This window comes from Penicillium mononematosum (assembly GCF_028829835.1).
Source record: "Penicillium mononematosum strain IBT 11891 chromosome Unknown utg000001l:1.0-4488741.0:1.0-4491989.0, whole genome shotgun sequence".
Lineage (NCBI taxonomy): Eukaryota > Fungi > Ascomycota > Eurotiomycetes > Eurotiales > Aspergillaceae > Penicillium > Penicillium mononematosum.
The window spans coordinates 2,391,105-2,410,090 of record NW_026643271.1 but is presented as its reverse complement, the minus strand read 5'-3'; the positions used below and the strand labels follow the sequence as shown (position 1 = coordinate 2,410,090).

Here is an 18,986-nt window from a genome sequence, read left to right as displayed (position 1 = left end):
TCATGTCTTCGGCCTCGTTGATGTCATCGAGTCATTGAGATAGAGACGAGCATACGGCCACATACGATCTCAAGCTCTAGCAAATGTCTGCGGAAAACACTCCAAGGTTGGGAAACCATTCCAGCTCTCAAATTGAAGGCCCTGCAGAACTATTGCCGATCACCTCGGCACACTCCAATTCCCCTACGGTCCAGGAGTTTGGTGAAGATGAAAAAGGCCATGATGTCAATGTCCAAAGCTCGACGGAAGATTCAATAGGAAAACGAAAGTATTGGAGACGCTTTGCTGATGTCGTTTCATGGACGCCGCCACGATGTCGATGGAATGCGGAGAACCCGAGTAAATTCGGCTTGCCTTTGAATATTCTGTTCGCATTCTCGGGAACTTTCACGGTATGGCATTGAAATGTATCAAATATGCGATAACATTAGCTAATATAGTCGTATAGGTGGCCAACCTATACTATTCACACCCCATTCTTGATGTTCTTGCCCAGTTTTTCAATGTCTCACATGAGCGAGCCTCATTGATCCCAACCTGCAGCCAAGCTGGATATGCGACAGGATTAATCCTTCTTTGTCCTCTTGGCGACTTGGTTCGGAGAAGGCACTTCGTTTTACTGTTGACACTTGTTACTGCGACATTGTGGATTGGTGTCTGCATCACCAAGTCATTCGAGATATTTCTTGTTCTAAGTTATCTGTCTTCGGTCACGACTGTCACTCCAGTAAGTGCAACCAAGCATATCCGAGTCTCTTACCTGAACACGACACTTATCATCCTTGCAGCAAATCATGCTCCCTCTCGTCGGAGACCTCGCCCCTCCAGCTCGTCGTGCAACAGCCCTATCAATCGTTTCTTCGGGACTCGTCCTGGGCCTTCTGTTTGCCCGCCTGCTCTCAGGTATAGTCGCAGAATACTCACACTGGCGAAATATCTACTGGCTATCACTAGCACTCCAATTCCTCATCTTCGCCCTTCTATGGTTGTTCATGCCCGACTACCCATCAACAAACACCAACATCTCCTACTTCAAAATCCTATATTCCATTATCGGATACTACTGGACTTCCCCGGTTCTTGTTCAGGCAACTCTAATGGGATTCTTCCTCTCGGCCACATTCACCAGTTTCTGGACAACACTCACCTTCCTCCTATCCGGTGATCCTTACAACTATCAAACCCTGACAATCGGACTATTCTCTCTAGCAGGTCTTACACCCATGTTCCTGGGCCCACTCTACTCACGCTACATGATCGATAAATTTGTGCCGCAGTTCTCCATCCTCGTCAGTCTCGCTATCCTGATCACCGGCGTCAGCATCGGTACCTATACAGGCACGTACACTGTCGCCGGCCCAATTATCCAAGCTGCGCTGCAGGATTTCGGTCTGCAGATGACGCAAGTCGCCAATCGCGTTGCGATCTACAGTGTTGCGCCCAAGGCGCGGAATCGGATTAACACGGGATACATGATGGGCGTCTTCTGCGGTCAGCTCATGGGTACCTCTGTTGGAAATCGTCTCTACAGTCAAGGAGGGTGGATCCTGTCGGGCAGTGTCAATTTGGCATTTATTGGGGCGGCGCTGGTTATTTGTCTTCTTCGTGGTCCGGCTGAGAAGGCATGGGTTGGGTGGCATGGTGGCATTCGCATCCGACGCACAGAGTGATGTCCTACCGTGCTTGGGTTTTTGTTTTGTTCCATGGGAAGTATCATTCCTGTTAATATTCTCTGCACTGTACCTAAAGTACATTTATATAGAATACGAACTAGATCGGCATCTCAGAATCGATGCACCTGCGACCTTACGTCGAGTCTATTAGGAGTATTTCAGCTTTCGCTAGGTCAATCTGGTCACTATGGAGCTCCAAAGTAATCTAGTATTTTATTCCAGTTTTCTATCAAGAAAGGGAAAGCAGTATCATCGTCAATGCGGAAGCTGTAGCTTATGCCCCCTCCAAGGGAATCCCTGATCACAGAATGTCATCCGCGCATAAAGACAATCTGAAAAAGAAGTTGACTGTTGATTCAGGTTTCACGCCATTGGTCCGAAGCATTTGTTAACCTCCACCTTCGCCATATCATACCCACGGTGGAAGTCCACATGACGTGTATCTCCCGCGGGAATCTCCTGGAGACAGATCTGCAAGCATTGATACTGTCTCCTAACTAGCAACGCAAGGCGCTCGCTGCTCTTCGGACAAAGCAAGCCAGGATTTGAAGATTCTGATACCATCTCTTGCAATTCGAGAAACGCCATGGACATACCCAACAGAATACCAAAGTTTCGAATAGGGCTGGAAGCTAACTTGAGCATGGTTATGGCAAACTCGGACGGCCAACGAGAGAAAAGTCTGTATAGATCTTGAGGGATGGGAAGGGACGCATGACGAATTATTTCCAGGCCAAATTCAACAATTCCTCCATTCTCTGACGTGCGAGGCTCATCTGTCCCGGTCACAATTAAGTCCTCCGTCTCGAAGCCGGACTGAGCCCGCAAGAAGCGGACCACAGCGCAGCCAATGTTATCGGTTGTTCTCCCCGGAGCGTACAAAAATGTTTCCAAGAGGCAGCACTGCGTAAACCAGAGCGGCAATAGGACGGAAAGATTTGGATTCATTGGCAAGTCTCCCAAATACTTCCCCAACGGGTCTTTGGGGAGTAAACTTGCTGTTTCAATACTCCCTCTTTTAACAGCGATGACAAAATTACCGCTCTTGTCGGTGTTTGATATCTTGGGTCTTTGGTGCCATGAGTGCGTTATGGGCTCGATGAAGGAGTAATAAAAAGGGGTTCGGGCATAGTCTAGGGAGTTGATCCAGAGCTCAAGTGTTTCGAGTTCGCTCTTCGTGAATGCGCCGTACATTCTCCCTCCCCATCGAAACTCTTGGGCCAATTTGCTCCTCCTGCTGTCACCTGGATATATCCACGGCTGGGATGTGCTCAAGCATCGAATGAACTCCCGTTGCCATTCCTCAACCAAGAACGCTTCGGGATCCAGCCAGTCAGAAAGCGAGCGCTTTCCAATTTTCACCCGGCTACCGCAATGCAGTCTATGGGCAGCCTGAATCTTTGAGCCGAATATCGAAAGAACCTTTGACTCCAGTCGATCATCAGAGACATCATTGAGTCGTGCAATGATATTGGTTACTTGGCTGCCTTTTTGAGATTGCCACTCGCTGAAAATATATCCAGCCTGGATTCTCTTCCACGCCACCTCAGCAGCCACCTCGCCCTCAGTGTCGCCAATATGCCGGATGTAGTCTGCGACGCTTTCCATGGCCATTGCAGCATGTCCCGAGTGACCATTGTCAATTGAAACATGGAGAAGGAAATAGTATGCGTTGAGGCCAACTTCCGGCAACTCCTTCGCCGCTTGCATAGTATCCAATTGCAGGGATTCAAAATGCATATTAAACCCAAGAATCTCAGGCAAGAAATCGTGCGGGAAGAGAGACACTAAGAGCTGCGCCACAGCTGCTCTCCAATATTTGAGATTACCTAGCTTGTATCGGGGATGCAGAATAGCCTTCGTTGTTGGCGAGGGTAAATCTGGCTCAAATACCCTCAGAAGCTCCTCGAAGATCTTGACATGGTGTTGGTCCCGGTTGCCGTTTCCCAGTTCCTCTGTGAACACTTGCCATGTCTGTCTCACGATTTGCCTCAGCGAGAAAGGCATAGTAACCTTGTTTAAATGCCCTAGCCAGGCGCCGTCGACCAACTTTAGCGGTGCAATTTCCCTCAGCCAGTCTCCAGCTGCTTGCTGATTTTGGAACAACTCACGCGGACCACCGGATTGTCGGCGGCTGATATACTGATGATATTGGCTTGTGACTCTGTCTTGATGACTTTGCAGAAAGTGGGCAAGCTCGTTCTTGTCGAAGCGCTTAATCGACAGTATGTTTGTATCCAGTGCCTTGTCGTAATCCTCCAATGCCTGTGAAAGCAGAACTAGGAAAGCTTTTCGTGCTATCGGTATCGTGTCGGAGTGTTCCTCCAAATTCTGAAGTTTGAAATAGAGCTCTTTGTAGAATTCTAGCTCTCTCATTGATGTCCACTCAGCATTTGTCGTGACAGCTGGACGTGACTCTTTGAGCCGTTTGCGCCCCTGTGTAAACAGACCATTTGATCCTTTAGGCCTCAGAGGGGGTTTGGAATTTCTCAAATATAAGATAATAGCGATGCAAGTGCATATAAGAATGAGGGTACCGGAGAAGGCGACTTGTCGATTCTCAATGACCAAATCGAATTCAAGAGCCATTGTGGAATTTCCCTCTGGGCTGAGTTCGTTCGAAGTGCTCTGGAGAGCTCGACAATTTGGCTATTATATGAGCGTTGGCAGGGACAGGGGCTCGAGTATCAGATTTCAGGATGATCACATATTCGACCCTTCCAAAGTCTCATTTATTTTACATTGTTTTCAGCTGCACTAGCCTCTTCAGGTACAGTATTCAACAGAATATACGGAGTACATACAACATTGTAGGAATCTGCCGGTTAGAAAGAGAAAAGGATAATTAAGATTAATTTAAAAAAAAAGCAACCAAGAATTTCCATCCTGCCTTGCATTCTAGCGTGTTGTCTCCACTCACTTACATAGCTACAGAGCACCACCTGGGCAATAGATCTGTTGATCCGTCGGAATGGCGTTGTTATGCTGTAGTGTGTGATAACCCGATTCGGCCACATCTGCAAGTTTGAGTTCACCAGCCAAAAGCTCGGTGTGCCCGGTATGGCTGGCTGAGATCTAGCAAATTCATGCGCTTCGCGAATAGGCGGTCTGTGGTATAGAATGACTCGTGAAGTAATGAATACGGGTAGTGCTACTATCGTATAGTCATGATGCAGTTTCCGTGTGCATATACCGATATATCGGGGATCAATGGTGGGTCAATTGGTTGAGAATCAATGAGCGCCTAGCTGCTGATTTTGAAGCTGAGTTACGACGCAGGGCAGCACTATTCTCTCTTTCGTCCAGCGAAAGGCCAACAAGCCTCCATTCTGACGTATCTATTCAATACTAATGAACTAATAACAGATATTAATGACAGCCTTCAAATCTTTACGAGTTATAGTTTGACTAGTCAAGCGTGGAAGGACTGGGCTTGCTAGATAGAGAATCGACAGATGTCAAGGCACCACACTGACTAGAAAGCGTGGGACTGATCAGATTGCAATTTCGAGTATGCATATTTAACAAAGACCAGTGTTACTTCACATCGGCTACCCGCTTCTAGGCATTGAGATTCCTGAATTAACCGTCGCTACTGCTACCAGGGGATGGAGAAGGTTAGATAGAGATGCGCATAGAGGTGTAGGGATAGTGACCATCTAAGTGGAAGAAAGAAGCTTGTAGTCGAGGAAGCTGATGCAGGGGTCATATGACCATGCATACAAAGATTTCGTAGATTTAATGATTCGGTCTCAAGAAATAGGACACAAAGTATCGGTCCTCCACACCATCGGACGGCTGGCTCACTCGATGAACTGGGGAGTGCAGGCCGGTCTGACTTTGTAGATAATCCCCGATGTTGACCAAGACGCAATCAGGTTTGGGATCGATCCATAACCACTCTTTCGTCTCCTTGGTCTGCATCTGACTAGCCCATTTCTCGCACCAGAGCAAGGTGATCGATCCACCATCGGTGTGGGTAGTGTCGGGAACATCAGCAATGGATGCTTTGGTTGGGCCAGAGACAAACTTCAATCCCGAGTCACTTTGTCCGTCGGGACGATGGGCATTTTTCAGGGTCGCGGATTCATCAAGACCAAGGCTATCAGAAATGCTGCGGAGAAGGGTGCGTACTATGGTGTCGCAGATATTGACAAGATCTAGCGTCGCTCCGGCGTGTTCTGCGAAAGGGCTTGGTAAAGTGGTGCGGTTCTGTTCGTCTCGAGTGATCTGAGAGTGGTTAGGCACGGTATATTGAAATGATCATGGACACACCTACTTCGAATGATTCAATGCCTGCGCGTTTGTAGCTATTGATGTGTGAGTATCTTTAAACCTGGATGGCACCCACCATAAGTAGAGGCTGACATACCCGTCATTTGCACCCTCTCTGAACGCCTTCATTTTCTCGTCTAAAGGCTTGGCGAAGTACTCATGGGAGTTCAGGTAACAAGTCCGGAGATAGCCTGAGATTTTCTGCGAGAGGTCATTATCGCAAGTGACATAGAAGAATCCTTGAGACTTCGCGGCCTTCAAAAGTTTTGCCGTCTCGACCGGGTCACTTGCAACAAGACTTTCCAATTTGATGACTTCAAGAACAGCGACGTCCAAAGATCGATCTCCCATGATCATGGTCGTCTTCGAGCGAGCGGAAACCATAGTTTGGGACATTGTGAGCTGAAATTATGGGCAAGAGTAAATCAGGGTGCTCGATTCCAAATCAGTGATTTCCACTTCATAGAGTCTACCCAAATAATATGCCAATTCCTGGTGCCAAACATAGCACATAGAAGGCCGCTATGGGTATTGATCTGCAGCGAAGGGAGGCCCAGCGATCTGATCACGGTAATGAAAACTTGAGACACGTCAGTTACCCGGATGAGGGCTCTCGCTTTCGAGAAAATGCATGACCTGTGCTTTACTATTAGTTAGCTGCATTCATGCCGGTCACACTTCCAAGGTTGCCTCTCGAGTCTCAACCCCGAGAATCCCGGGAATCGCAATGTGAGTGATCGTACATATGCATGCCACGTGTGTGGCAATTGGATTACAATGCAGGTTCCAGTCGGGTACCAGATGTGTGCGGAGTAGATATAAGGTGATTTATCACATCTGTCCGCCAAGATTGGTGTAGGTGTTATGCACCTCAAGACCTGTAAGTGGGTCCCGCTGCATATACGGCAGTTCAGCTGGGGGTGAGAGTAGCCACCGCACGGCACTTTCTAATCTGTCATATCCATTGACTCGATCTAACTCTCTCCTTATGTTGACGAGATACTTCATTGGAGGCAAAAAATTAATAACGCTCACTAAATGGCTATCTGTGCCATCGTGTACCTCTCCTAGCATCCGGGTCCATAGTTCGATCGATCTGGATCACACGTAACAGAGGGCAAGTGGAGCGATAACCTTGAAGAGCTCCATAAGACCCCGCGAGCAAACATCGGTCAGCATGTCTCTAGGGCTGTATCGATAGATTGTGGTCCATTGATACCTTCGCGGGGGAAGAGAGGGTTGAGCAGGCCCGAGTTACCTGCCTAGGCATCTATAGTATTGTAGTTTGCATTGTACATGAGTGATATCCCTCGTATTTAATTACTTCTGTTTTCTCCTGCTCCTGGGGTCATAATTTCCTTTGGTTGTGTTTCCCCACAAATTGTCAATTGTCAACAGTGAAATAAATCATCCACTATGATGCCCCCCCAGCGAACTGCATGGACCCCCCCCTTCCAGACTCCGACACAACCCTCCACGAGGTGTTTTATCGGAACGTCGTGAAATACCCGGATGCCGTCGCCCTCGTCAGTACACAGCAAGCCTCTACTCTCTACGGAATCCCGAGCCTGCCCATCGGCAACGCTAAGCGTGAAGCGGACTATCTACGATGGACCTACCGGGACCTCGATCGTGCTATCCAGCGATTTGTCATTGGTTTACAAAGTCGAGGTCTGAAGGAGGAGACCCATTGATTATGTTTATGCCAAATACCGCCGAATATGTCATTGCCACTTGGGCTGCGTACCAAATCGGATGCGCCTACATCCCAATCAACCCCACGGGTCTGGGCAATGCCAGAGAGATGCGACACATGCTGCAGACGGCGATCAAAGGATGTCAATCACACTTTTCGGGCATCATTGCCGGAACGTCTGATATGTGTGCGCGTATTGAAGAGTTGACGTCCGAGCTGAACTGCATTCGGATATTGGTCGAAGGGGAGATGGATGAGTGGACACCTTTTAAGGAGTTGATGCAGAATCCAGCTCCAGATTTCCAGCAAAGCCTATGCAGAGATCACCACTCAGAACATTCTGATCGAACGATCTTCTTCACCAGTGGAACGACATCTCTCCCAAAAGGTTGCATTATGCCATCAGCGTACGGCTTTGCGGCCGCCTTGTGGTGGCGCCAAAGCAGTGTTCCTATGCTGCCTGGGGATCGGGTATTATTTACAATGCCAAATAACCACGGGTTTGGTTGGCTTTGTATCATATCCGGCTTCCTTAACGCAGGCACAGTTGTGCTCCCAGGACCAAGATTCGTTCCAGAGGCTGTGATAAAGGCTATCCGGGAGGAGGGCGTGAGCCACGCTGGATTGGTGCCAACCATGCTGCATGCTCTAAGCAATATATCGCTTGCATCCGGGAAGCTGAGTTCCCTTCGGCGGATTGTAATGGGAGGTTCTCCCCCAAGCGAAGAGGTCATCAGGATCGCCCTCAATACCTTAGGTGCGTCGGGGTGGAAAATCTGTACGGTATGACCGAGGGCATCCTTGTCTCTTCTGGCGTCGTCAGCCAAATCAGTGGTATTGTCAAAGACAGAGATGTTTCTATCGGCACGCCACTCCCTGGCATGACTGTCCGTCTATACGCCAAGGACAGCAAGGTGCCAACTGGGGCTGGAGAGGCTGGCGAGATGCACTTCTCAGGTCCAAGTCTGATCAAGGGATATATCGGAGGAGCCGATGCCAATTTCTACAACGGAGAGGATGGCCGTCCTTGGTTCCGCACAGGCGATAAAGCCTTCATTGGTGCCGACAATCGTCTCTACCTGATTGGCAGGTACAAAGACACCATCATCCGCGGAGGCGAGAACATTGAACCATCAGCCATCGAGGCGGTTCTAGGTCAAATCCCCGAAATCAACGCTCTTCAACCTCAGGTTGTACGCACACCGGACAATGTTGCCGGTGAAGTTCCTATTGCCGTTGTGAACCAGGAAGTCGATGGCTACACGGCAAATGCAATTAAAGACACCGTTTTGGCGCGGATGGGAAAACTTTATGTGCCGGCAGACGTGATACCGGTGCAGTCACTAGGACACGAAATATACCCGAGGAACATGGCAGGAAAGGTTGAGAAGACCAAACTAGAAGCTCTAGTCAGGATATACCGGGAGCGCCATCATACGCAGGACAATCACCGTATCGATGGGCCCATTTCAGGACCTCAAGTGATGCAATCATTGTGCATGGCCATTGAAAAAGAGAAAGGACATCCAATTGACCTCTCTATTCGAATGATTGAGCTGGGAGTTGATTCAATCTTGTCTATCGCAATTCTCAAGCGCGTCAAGATAGAAACAGGAGTATCATTACCGTCATCTCTGTTCTTCACCCAGGCAACAGTCAGTGCCATCTGCCAACAGATCAGTTCAATTTCAGACACCCCAGACTTTCTCAATTTCACACCTGCCATGGAAGATGCACCTAGCAATGTATGCTTTTCAGTCCTGCTCCAGGGGACCCCTAGATCCGGCGTTCCCTCCCTCTTCCTGACCCCTCCAGGCTCCGGGAATGCCTTCGTGTACAGAACACTGCCCAAGTTTGCCAATGACCGCGCAGTCTACAGCTTTGGCTCTCCATTCCTCATGACCAAATCAGAATCCTCTTGGACGATAGAAGAAACTGCCGTCATCTACGCAAACACCATTCGCAGCATTGATCCTCAAGGGCCATATATACTATGCGGCTGGTCAATGGGAACAGCCACTGCATATGAGACCGCATACCAGCTTCACGAACAGGGAAAGCAAGTTCTGGGGATAATCATGCTGGACTTGGCATTGCCTCGGCCACCCCCTACGATCCCGGAGGCAACCGTCGAGCTGTTTGAAATGATGGGCGTATTCCCCCCAATTCGTCGTGAGGGCAAACCGGACGTGGAGATTCCCGCTTTCCGGAAGAAGCATCGAGTCGCAGCTTACTATGCGAAAATGAAATATACGCCTCGTCCCTTCAAGACATCGGGAAGTGCAAACCGACCGCGGATATTTGTTATCTGGGCTGGGCATGGCGACCATGACAGGATGGCAGCCATGGTTCTCGAAGCAATGGATGTTTTGAAGAGAGAAGGACCGGGCACAAAGATGAAAATTAGCTATGACTGGCTTCATGTCCCGCGTGAATCTTTTGATGCTGGCGGCTGGGACGAAATGGTTGGACCAGAGTATGTCGAGTGGGGCATTGTAGAAGACGCAGATCATGACACGCTTATAGAGTCAGAAGAACTGGTGAGTCTCGCGTCCTTTACCCCTTTACCTGTACACCCATGGACCCTTGATCGACTTGCTAACCATTCATAGGTGGTTTTGACCAAGGGCTTGATGGAAGAGACAATGGATAAATGGTTGCGAGAAGTGGAGGTTAAGCCGAACGGTTCAGGTTGAGGCACTGAGGCGTGTCAGTAGGCTGTTCAAAATAAATCAGTTCAAATGTTAGGAGGCTGGTCAAGTCCTTGGTGTTTCGCTTGTTGATAATAGATAATATATCATAGGCTCCAATAACTGGAGTATGTTAGGGTATAGGTCATTGGATAATGTGGACAAGCATATGGACAGTGGACAGTAAATGTGACAGCAGACTGTGGGGACTTAGACACATCCATGGAAAACAAGAGAAAATGGTATTTTATGTTGGGCTCTACGATGTAAGAAGCAGAGGGAGAGAGTTGTATTGGGAAGAGAATGGAGCGAGCGCCCACACAAACTATCTTCCAAACAAGGGGTTGGTGCCTAAGGCATCCAGGCATCCATAGCATTTTATATCAACTTGTGGCAGAACAGTAGCAGAAAGCGGAAAAGATTGCATGGCATATCAATTTAAGCCGAAATAACCAGATAACTATGCTAGGGAAATCAAGCAACGAGGTCGTCGAAGACTTTGAATCTATAGAGTAGATGCGATCATAAAGGTTGTACAAATGTATTGTGTATTGAATGTGTTGATAGTTGTCAACTATGGGATGGAAGAAAGTACAGAGCTAACTACATGAGATGGGATCATGTGACAGAGATGACAGAGATTTAACACTTTTCCCATTACCCTTTTTTTCACAATTGGATCTCCTCATTCCTTCGCCTGACATGCGCCTTCAGTCCTGGATGGGCCACGTGAGTCACCCCACGTTGAAACCATGCGCCCTCCTCCGGAATCGTGACCAAAACATCGTACTTCATGAGCACGTGGCAGAGAAGTATCTTCTGCATATACGACGCAAAGAATCTCCCAGGGCATGCTTGAGATCCATGGCCGAAGCTGAAATGTTCTGGAGATGTTGATGTAAAATTGTATGATGCCTGGCTTGCAGAAGAATCCGTTTTCTGGCGTAGATTGAAAAACCGGTAGCCATCAAACTTGTCACCTCCAGGCCAAACGGATGCGTCGATCATATGGCAGCCAGAGACCATTATTGAAGTTCCTTTCGGTATAATGAGTCCATCGGGTAACACGACTTTCTCCAAAGCGATCCGTTGCATCAGAACTAATATTAAGAGTCAAGGGGAGTTTTCTGGAGTGTAGGTGAGCGAGACTTACGAACGGACTCGGGATGCATACGCTGCGCCTCCTTCAGGACACTGTCCATGAGCACTAGATTTTGCAAGGTATTCCTGTTGAAACCCTCCTTCCCAACCACGTTCACAATCTCAGAACGGAGGTCACTTATTAGTTGATCGTTCCCAAACACTGAGTGAAGAACATGCGTGAATAATTCGGCTCCTCCATCATATGACACTAAGCAGAGGGCAATTAACATAGACGCAAGCTCATCTAATTGACCATCAAGCTTTTGATGTAAGAAACTTAGCGGGTTCTTAGGGTCAGTTTCCAGAATTTGCCCGTCTAGCTTTTCCTTTAAAGGTTTCAGGAGACTGTTGATATGTTCGAAAAGGGACTGAAGCTTCCGACAATTCGGAAGAAAGGGTGCCACGAAGCGTTTTGCCCATTTTGGGAAGGCTCGAAGTTCATATCCGGCCAAAGCTGACAGTTCGACATACTCCGAGCTCGCATTTACCCATTCCGGGTTTCGATAAAAGTCTTTGTCATTGATAAACATCCTAGACATTATCTGTGCAAACATTTTCCAGACGGAGTCTTTCAACATAACCTCCTGGGGCTCTGGTGGAATGTCAGCTCCAATCTCATAGATTCAACATGGCTATGGAGTGGTACCAGGTTTATCAGTCCAGACCTCACGAAGTGCATAGTCAGATTCCTCGTTAAGTGGCTCAACAAAGGTCCCTTTTATAAGGTTAGATAGCTTTTCTGGGGGCAATTCTAGGCATCACACGTGAAAGAAAGCGTGGGAAATGGCTCACCCAAATAGCGATTAAGTGAATGCTTCGTTACAGCGTGTAAAATCTTTTTGTCGCTTGTCATTGATGCCATTGGCTCAAAGCCATGCACACCACTGTCGAGTTTCTATTTCCTTGTCAGCCTTTGCTTTCCTCAGGAGTGTCCTTTCCTTACATCTGCGAGCGCCGTGATAAAATCTAGGCGCTTTTCATTGCGGATCATATCGACATACTTGTGAGAAAGGATCAAGCGATACCTAGAATCGGTATAGAGATAGAAAGCATCTCCGTACTGCTCAAAAGCAAATCAAGAATTAGATAAGGGCAATAAATCAGAATTAGAACATCACTGACCTTCTCCAGGCAGGACCTGACAATGCCAAGGCAGTCATCCCGGAACCGCTGGCTGGCTTTGCCATTGCCCAGCTCATACCATCTTCTGCCGATAATTGGCAGGCCAGATGGATTCTTCAGTTCGGTAGATTTCCACCAGTAGCATAGAGCAAAGATAACAAGTCCATAAATAATATAGGGCCCGTTGAATTCAAAATGTCGATATTTTGAAATTGTCTCTTCCGACTTGAAAGACATTTTGAAGCAATCCCTGGAAATCTGAGATTGGTTGGATGTTTGCCCTGAGTACCAGTGATGAAACGGGAACTTTAAGCGGAGGAAAATACCCTGGACAACCTATGCTGCTCGAGGGGCATCGTGAGGGGAAGAGGTGACTACAACCCCTAGACACCTAATAGTCTATAAATAACCATTGACGCAGTCATTCACCGTACCTAGGTCTCACTCTAGGATTGAATATCTGACTGCTGCCAAGTCGACGTGTATCTAGAATATGTAAAATACGGGCGGAGTATATATGCAAGATCTAACCTCTCTTAGCCTATTAGTAGCGATTGTGGTCTGTACACTTAGGTGCATATGTATGACCGATCCTGCACACAAGTGGATCCTTATGCAATATACACCTGCAGCCTCACACAGTTAGCATTGCAGTAGCCTATGCATTCAGCCAGCCACTACTCCGTAAGTCCCACCGACTTTTTAATTGCATACATATAACATTCTAAAGTGCGAAAGCTAGTTGGGGAATGTATCTCATCTTGGTCCTGAGTCATGAAGAGAAAAACTACCTATGCATGCAATTGTACATGACTAATGCATCCATGCTTGTTGATTCTATATCCTAATGCTTAATATAGAACAGTGCAACAAAACTTGAACCTTGGAATATGTAATATGTAATACCTGGCTAGACATTCAAAAGACATTAGGGTGAAAAGTTCTAAATAATACGGGGGAATATTCTGAATTACTACCTAGGTAATGACAGGTATCTGCTCCATTTATGTAGTCTGTCTGCAATTGTATATATAAATACAGGTACTGGGAAAGCCTGGCCACAGACCTGCAGATTTAGTTGCAGCTCGAAAACTCAATTAGCAGAGAGAGCACGGGAAACTTCATGGAATGAGCTCCCACAGCAGCGTATTCAGCAGTGGATTGATCGAATTCCTCGCCACATGTCCACGGCAAGATTGCGCTTTTTAGATGTGGGTTCAGTTGGGCCCTCGGCTCCAATGGGAAGGCAATCCAATCACCTATATTTACAGCATTTAATAAAATATGGGGAGTACGCATGTACATACAACACTTCAATGATCTATCATAGGTCTGGGATGATCCCTCCCCCCGTAGATGCCTCCGCTTCTTCCCAGGCTATCCTTCCAAGGTTTAAATCCCATGTTTCCAAACAAGGCCTTTTTCTATTTAATCACATGTTTTCGCTTGCTCCAAAGGCACTTGAGATACGTGGCAATTGTCGCATTAGACAGATAATTCCTCACTTCATTTGACCTGATCCTTTCTACGACCTTCCCTTCCAAACCTTTTGTCGATTGCCTCATTTAGGACAAGCTCCCCTTGACAATCACACGAGTGCGGCTCTCGAGTTTTACTATAATTACCAACATCTTACATCCAAATTTTGACTATGGACATTTCTCGGCTTATTGAGTCTATTGACTCGGTTATTTCTTCTGGCAACCTCGAAGCTGTGGACCCGCAGCAGCGAGCCCAACTTTTTCAAGCTTGCGATCGATTGAAGAGTCAATGTGAATCACCTCTGGACAAGACACTCAGGCTTCTTTATACTGTAACTTTGAAACTCCCCAGAATTGATTCCTCGGATGGGGCCTAGGCTAATGAACTTCAAGTGCCACCAAGCCATCACAGTTCGTCTCGCTGTAGATCTTAAGCTCTTCGATGCAATCGCCAAGCGTACCTCTGAAAGCGAAGATGGCAAAGTGCGCGTGGGCCAGCTTTCTGAAGATGTCAAAGCAGATCCAAAGCTAGTTGGTAATATATGTCCCTACCCTCTACTCAAATTCTAGTCTGGTATTGACGAGAAATAGGAAGAATCATGAGGTCACTTGTACCATTGGATATTCTCAAGCAAGATACCTCTGATACCTTCTCATCCACGCCATTTGCAGCAGCCTATGTTTCGACGTCTTGGATGTCTGCAGCAGTGATATTTTTGTAAGTATTCTTGTCTATGTGTTGAGTGTCAACATACAACTAACATATCCAGCACTCACCTATTCCTTTTTGTTGCCCAGCTTCCCGAGTATTTCAAGCAGAAAGGATGGAAAAATCCAGATGATATTGACGACTCACCATTCAATTTCGCACTCGGGTCCAAGCGTGGATATTTTGTTTACATGGCGTCGAATTCATATTACCAGGACGCCTTCGACACAGTCATGGCCTCACCCTATCGTCGCGACGAGAAGAGTTGGCTGGATTTCTTCCCAGTTGAGGAGAAGCTACAGGTGCAGAACCCTGCCGAGGTTCTTCTCGTGGATGTCGGAGGCGGTCGCGGTAAAGATCTCCAGGCCTTCCGCGAGAGGTTCCCTGGCTTGCAGGGAAGGCTTGTTCTCCAGGATTTATCGCATGTGACTGAGACCGCGGATATTCCCTGTGAAGTCGAGATCCAAGTTCATAATTTCTTTGATGAGCAGCCTGTCAAAAACGCAAAGGCCTACTACCTCCGCACTGTGCTCCACGACTGGCCGGACAAGCAGGCCGTGGAAATCCTATCGAGGATTCGTGAAGCAATGGGTCCGGATTCTTTGGTCTTGATTCATGAGAAGGCTATGCCGGAGACTAATATTCCATGGATGGCTGCGATTGGTGATATGACTATGATGACTGCTTTCTCGGCGGCGGAACGAACCAAGAATGAGTGGGAGACTCTGCTGAACAAGGCTGGGCTGAAGCTCACTGGGTTTTGGAAACCCGAGGGGGCTTCTGCACAGCAACAAGTTATTATAGAGGGTGCAGTCCATTCGTGTGAACATTGTTAGCCTCGTGCTTTAAAATTATTCTTGATTTCGGATATCTGAACATATGCAAAGCACATTTTATATATCAGGACCTTGAGTAGATAAGCATCAGATAGACATGAAGTTTGCATTTCCTTTGTGAAATGAGTTCCGCTGGTACACCTGGGGTGTCAAGAGGTATACCATGCACATGACCTTGACAAATACACAGCTCCTGGGATGAGTGGCCTTTGGGGTTCAAGTAGTTGGTGATTTCAGTGTCCATAACGCTGACGGTTGCGGCTTTCCAGCTGTTTTTGGTGGGTTGAACGAGTGGCAAGGACCCCCAAGGATGCCAATCTCGCGATCTTCTCCTGTTCACCTGTTCAGCTGTGTCTGCTGCTCTCTGGTTGATATTTTTACCCACAAGACCTGATCTTACGGCTGACAAACTTTGTCAAACGAGATCGTCGCCCCCGTTGCGCATCGGTGCAAATTATAAATACTGTGTTCATTGTTTCTGATGTCGGCGTAATGACATCGGTATACCGGAGGATTTATTAACTCTACATAATTTGTAATTTAAGCTATGTAATCGGAGGTCCATAACTGTAAATTGTTAGGAGAGTAGATATAGAAATACAGAGTCTTGAACACCATTGATTAGACCCCTAAGTTTTACGGTATGCACAGACTTCTGACTGATACCTGAGGCCTCCGACCTCCGGCCTCAACAGACTTCTCAGCTAACTATCTCCTCTAATTCGGCTTCGATAATTCCTTTGTTGTACCCATCTGGCAGCCAGAAGTTCCTGATTCTTAATCCGACGGACTCTAGAAGCTCTGTCCATCGTTGGCGAGTCCGCTCAATTCCTGGACACCATACCATGACAACCATATCGATCAAGGTCTCCTTTACCCCGGCATTTTGGTCAGGGACGACGTAATCCTCGATCAAGATTTTGGAATATCCCCTCTCCATAGCAGCAGCAGTGTGTTTCAAAATTACCCTGCAGTTATCATCGGACCAGTCGTGCAAAATGTGCTTGAAGTAGTATGCACGAGCACCTATAATATCTGTTAGATAATGGGGGAAATAAATAGGAGCATAACAAACCTTCGACTGGCTGAGGTTTGAAAAAGTCATGTTTGACTCTCAGAATATCGCTGTCGAGGTTTTGAATATCCTCGATAACTGAAGGCAAATCCTCAAGTACAAGCTTTCCAGCCTCCAAGGGAAATTTTTCCTTGAATCCGACGAGCTCATGACCACGATTCCCGCCAACATCAACAAGCAGAGGATGGTTATCCAACGCTCCATCTAGTAACTGCTCCTGAACGGGAAACCAGTGAGCCCAGTGAGGGATCTCGTCTCGGGAGCCCTCCATGAAAGTGTTAAAGCGGTCTAGTGCCTCTGGGTTCTTAGCTAACCAGTCCCAGCAGGAACCAGTTGTGTTATAGGCATGCTGGAAAGGCCCATCCTTGGGGTCTCCAGGATTTCTGTAGTCAGACTTCTGAAAGAATTCCGGCGTTTTCTGAATGATGGGTAAGAAGTCGACGAAACTAGATTGATTGTTAGATCGGAAATGGCCAGTAGTTGCGGGAGTTGAACAACTAAGCCATATACTTACAGTGAGTCCATTGTCCCAATCGTTTTCCTCTCCGTCATTTGCCTTGACAAGTCAGTAGGCTCATATTGACCGGGACCCAGTTCACTAGCGAAACCATTGCAAACAAGAACACGCATGATACGTTCTACCAAAACGCGGTCAACGTGTGCAATCAAGTGGTTGAGTATATGGATAATACCTACCAACGAGCTGAATGTCCGCGTTCTTCCGCGTAGCCAGTTCTCCACATGTGGCAAAAGAAGTCGTTTGAGCTAAAAGACTGAAGATACCTAGGTCATTGGCAGTCTTAACGGCCATGAGAACAACAGGCTTTTGACTCCAAACATCAGTACTAGAGTAGCTAAATTGCCAGGAAATTGGGCCATACCGAAGCGAATAACTTGTAAATTGCATCTGCGGGATTTTCCAGAGCTCTTACGAGACTCGTAGCATTCTCAAGGGCATCACGCCGAGCTTTTTCGGTCTTGGCTCCTTTGTACGCATCAATTGATGCCACTACCTTCGTAGTCAGACTAGAAATATTGGAAAACTCCTGGATCGTCATGCTGGATATGAGACTTATGATCAAGGAAGCTTGTAGCAGCTAGTTTCGGATTGTCTCTCTATCAAAGAATGTGAAGGGCCAAAATGTGAAAGGCCATTCTAGCAGTTTAACGGAGTTGTGGTTCTATTTATCTCCATTTATCAGGCTCTGTCCACGACCTCTAGTGTTTCCACTCTACATAAAATCAGGTGAATGTAGTATCAATCATGCAGTGTTAGTGTCCTCATACATATTAATATCATTATCAATTCCCGTTTCACAAAAGTCGCCTACATACCATAACGTAACTTGAAGCGATAGTCGATGTACTCTAAGACTAGTCGGGCTGAGCAATCCCCGAGAAGACGCATTATACCCCACGTTACGTCTTATCCTAGATAATAGACTGCACAGAAATAGAAAAATCCTTCGACCCACGCATATATTTGCCATAGCAAGGCGTATAACTTCGTTTAGATAGAGCGGAGAAACTGAGGTGTCTAATTAGAAATGGCGGTCTACGAAAATAAGGTTATACTTGGTCGTTTTACTCGCGCATTGACTATGTTGTATACATAGAGCGGGACATCTTCGTAAGGCGATGGCTGGCTGAGGCTGTGGAGATCGGCATCAGCTGGGCCCACGAGGTCTAGATACAAGCCGAAACTTAAATCAGACGCGGGATACTAAAATACCCCGTAGATGCAGAAGGAACTAGGCTAAACAGGCGCTATCGCGATATTAATGCATGACAAGCTCCATACAAGTGGGTACACTTCATTTGGTCTCCATCATATCTCCACCATAGGAATATTGTTTGCGGAGATCGTCTAGCCCCACCACTACTACGACTCACTTCGGTGCAATATCCCCCAATCGAAACCCACCAAATCTGCTATTTCTAGCATGACCGATGCGTTCCAAAGGTGAAGAAAAAGCGAATATTTGCAAAATTTTGCATATCTACCGGAACTACCTGAATACCTCGAAGGCATACGATACAATTGGTTATGCATGGTCCTTTTCAGTGTCAAAGCCACCTGCGACCTCGTGGTCATTGACCTCTTACTATATGGTTTATAATAATTATCTACCTGCCTAACCAGGTGCATAAGTGGGCTTTTATGCGCGATATGTATCTAGAATTAAAAAGAAACTTCATTGGAGGTGAGACATTATGGCGTCTCCAAAACTGACCTGAATATTACATTAGCTATGTTGTACTCCGTAGATATTCTACCAAAATAGC

The 18,986-nt window shown here is 47.0% G+C and overlaps 7 protein-coding genes across 7 annotated transcripts; 3 read left to right on the top strand and 4 right to left on the bottom strand.

Annotated features, from left to right (window-relative positions):
• Positions 1–83: 83 nt before the first annotated feature.
• On the top strand, positions 84–1,670 carry N7519_000882 (MFS transporter; the record flags this gene model as incomplete). The annotated part of the gene is made up of 3 exons (XM_057287660.1): positions 84–392; positions 449–727; positions 789–1,670. 3 exons carry the CDS (start codon positions 84–86, stop codon positions 1,668–1,670), a joined length of 1,470 nt encoding a protein of 489 aa, XP_057153743.1.
• Positions 1,671–2,036: 366 nt separating this feature from the next.
• N7519_000881 (iron-containing redox enzyme family protein) lies at positions 2,037–4,262 on the bottom strand (the record flags this gene model as incomplete). Its single annotated transcript, XM_057287659.1, has 1 exon — positions 2,037–4,262. One exon carries the CDS (start codon positions 4,260–4,262, stop codon positions 2,037–2,039), a length of 2,226 nt encoding a protein of 741 aa, XP_057153742.1.
• A 1,149-nt stretch (positions 4,263–5,411) lies between these two features.
• Positions 5,412–6,344, bottom strand: N7519_000880 (uncharacterized protein; the record flags this gene model as incomplete). Its single annotated transcript, XM_057287658.1, has 3 exons — positions 5,412–5,903; positions 5,953–5,983; positions 6,046–6,344. The coding sequence occupies 3 exons, from the start codon at positions 6,342–6,344 to the stop codon at positions 5,412–5,414; spliced, it is 822 nt and encodes a 273-aa protein (XP_057153741.1).
• A 1,043-nt stretch (positions 6,345–7,387) lies between these two features.
• Positions 7,388–10,340, top strand: N7519_000879 (uncharacterized protein; the record flags this gene model as incomplete). The annotated part of the gene is made up of 4 exons (XM_057287657.1): positions 7,388–7,604; positions 7,634–8,253; positions 8,298–10,184; positions 10,257–10,340. 4 exons carry the CDS (start codon positions 7,388–7,390, stop codon positions 10,338–10,340), a joined length of 2,808 nt encoding a protein of 935 aa, XP_057153740.1.
• Positions 10,341–11,003: 663 nt separating this feature from the next.
• N7519_000878 (cytochrome P450) lies at positions 11,004–12,836 on the bottom strand (the record flags this gene model as incomplete). The annotated part of the gene is made up of 6 exons (XM_057287656.1): positions 11,004–11,434; positions 11,488–12,069; positions 12,124–12,192; positions 12,270–12,372; positions 12,421–12,477; positions 12,600–12,836. 6 exons carry the CDS (start codon positions 12,834–12,836, stop codon positions 11,004–11,006), a joined length of 1,479 nt encoding a protein of 492 aa, XP_057153739.1.
• A 1,414-nt stretch (positions 12,837–14,250) lies between these two features.
• N7519_000877 (uncharacterized protein) lies at positions 14,251–15,625 on the top strand (the record flags this gene model as incomplete). Its single annotated transcript, XM_057287655.1, has 4 exons — positions 14,251–14,412; positions 14,474–14,615; positions 14,672–14,798; positions 14,851–15,625. The coding sequence occupies 4 exons, from the start codon at positions 14,251–14,253 to the stop codon at positions 15,623–15,625; spliced, it is 1,206 nt and encodes a 401-aa protein (XP_057153738.1).
• A 700-nt stretch (positions 15,626–16,325) lies between these two features.
• Positions 16,326–17,758, bottom strand: N7519_000876 (uncharacterized protein; the record flags this gene model as incomplete). The annotated part of the gene is made up of 5 exons (XM_057287654.1): positions 16,326–16,651; positions 16,701–17,146; positions 17,215–17,338; positions 17,397–17,523; positions 17,582–17,758. The coding sequence occupies 5 exons, from the start codon at positions 17,756–17,758 to the stop codon at positions 16,326–16,328; spliced, it is 1,200 nt and encodes a 399-aa protein (XP_057153737.1).
• Between the last annotated feature and the right edge of the window lie 1,228 nt (positions 17,759–18,986).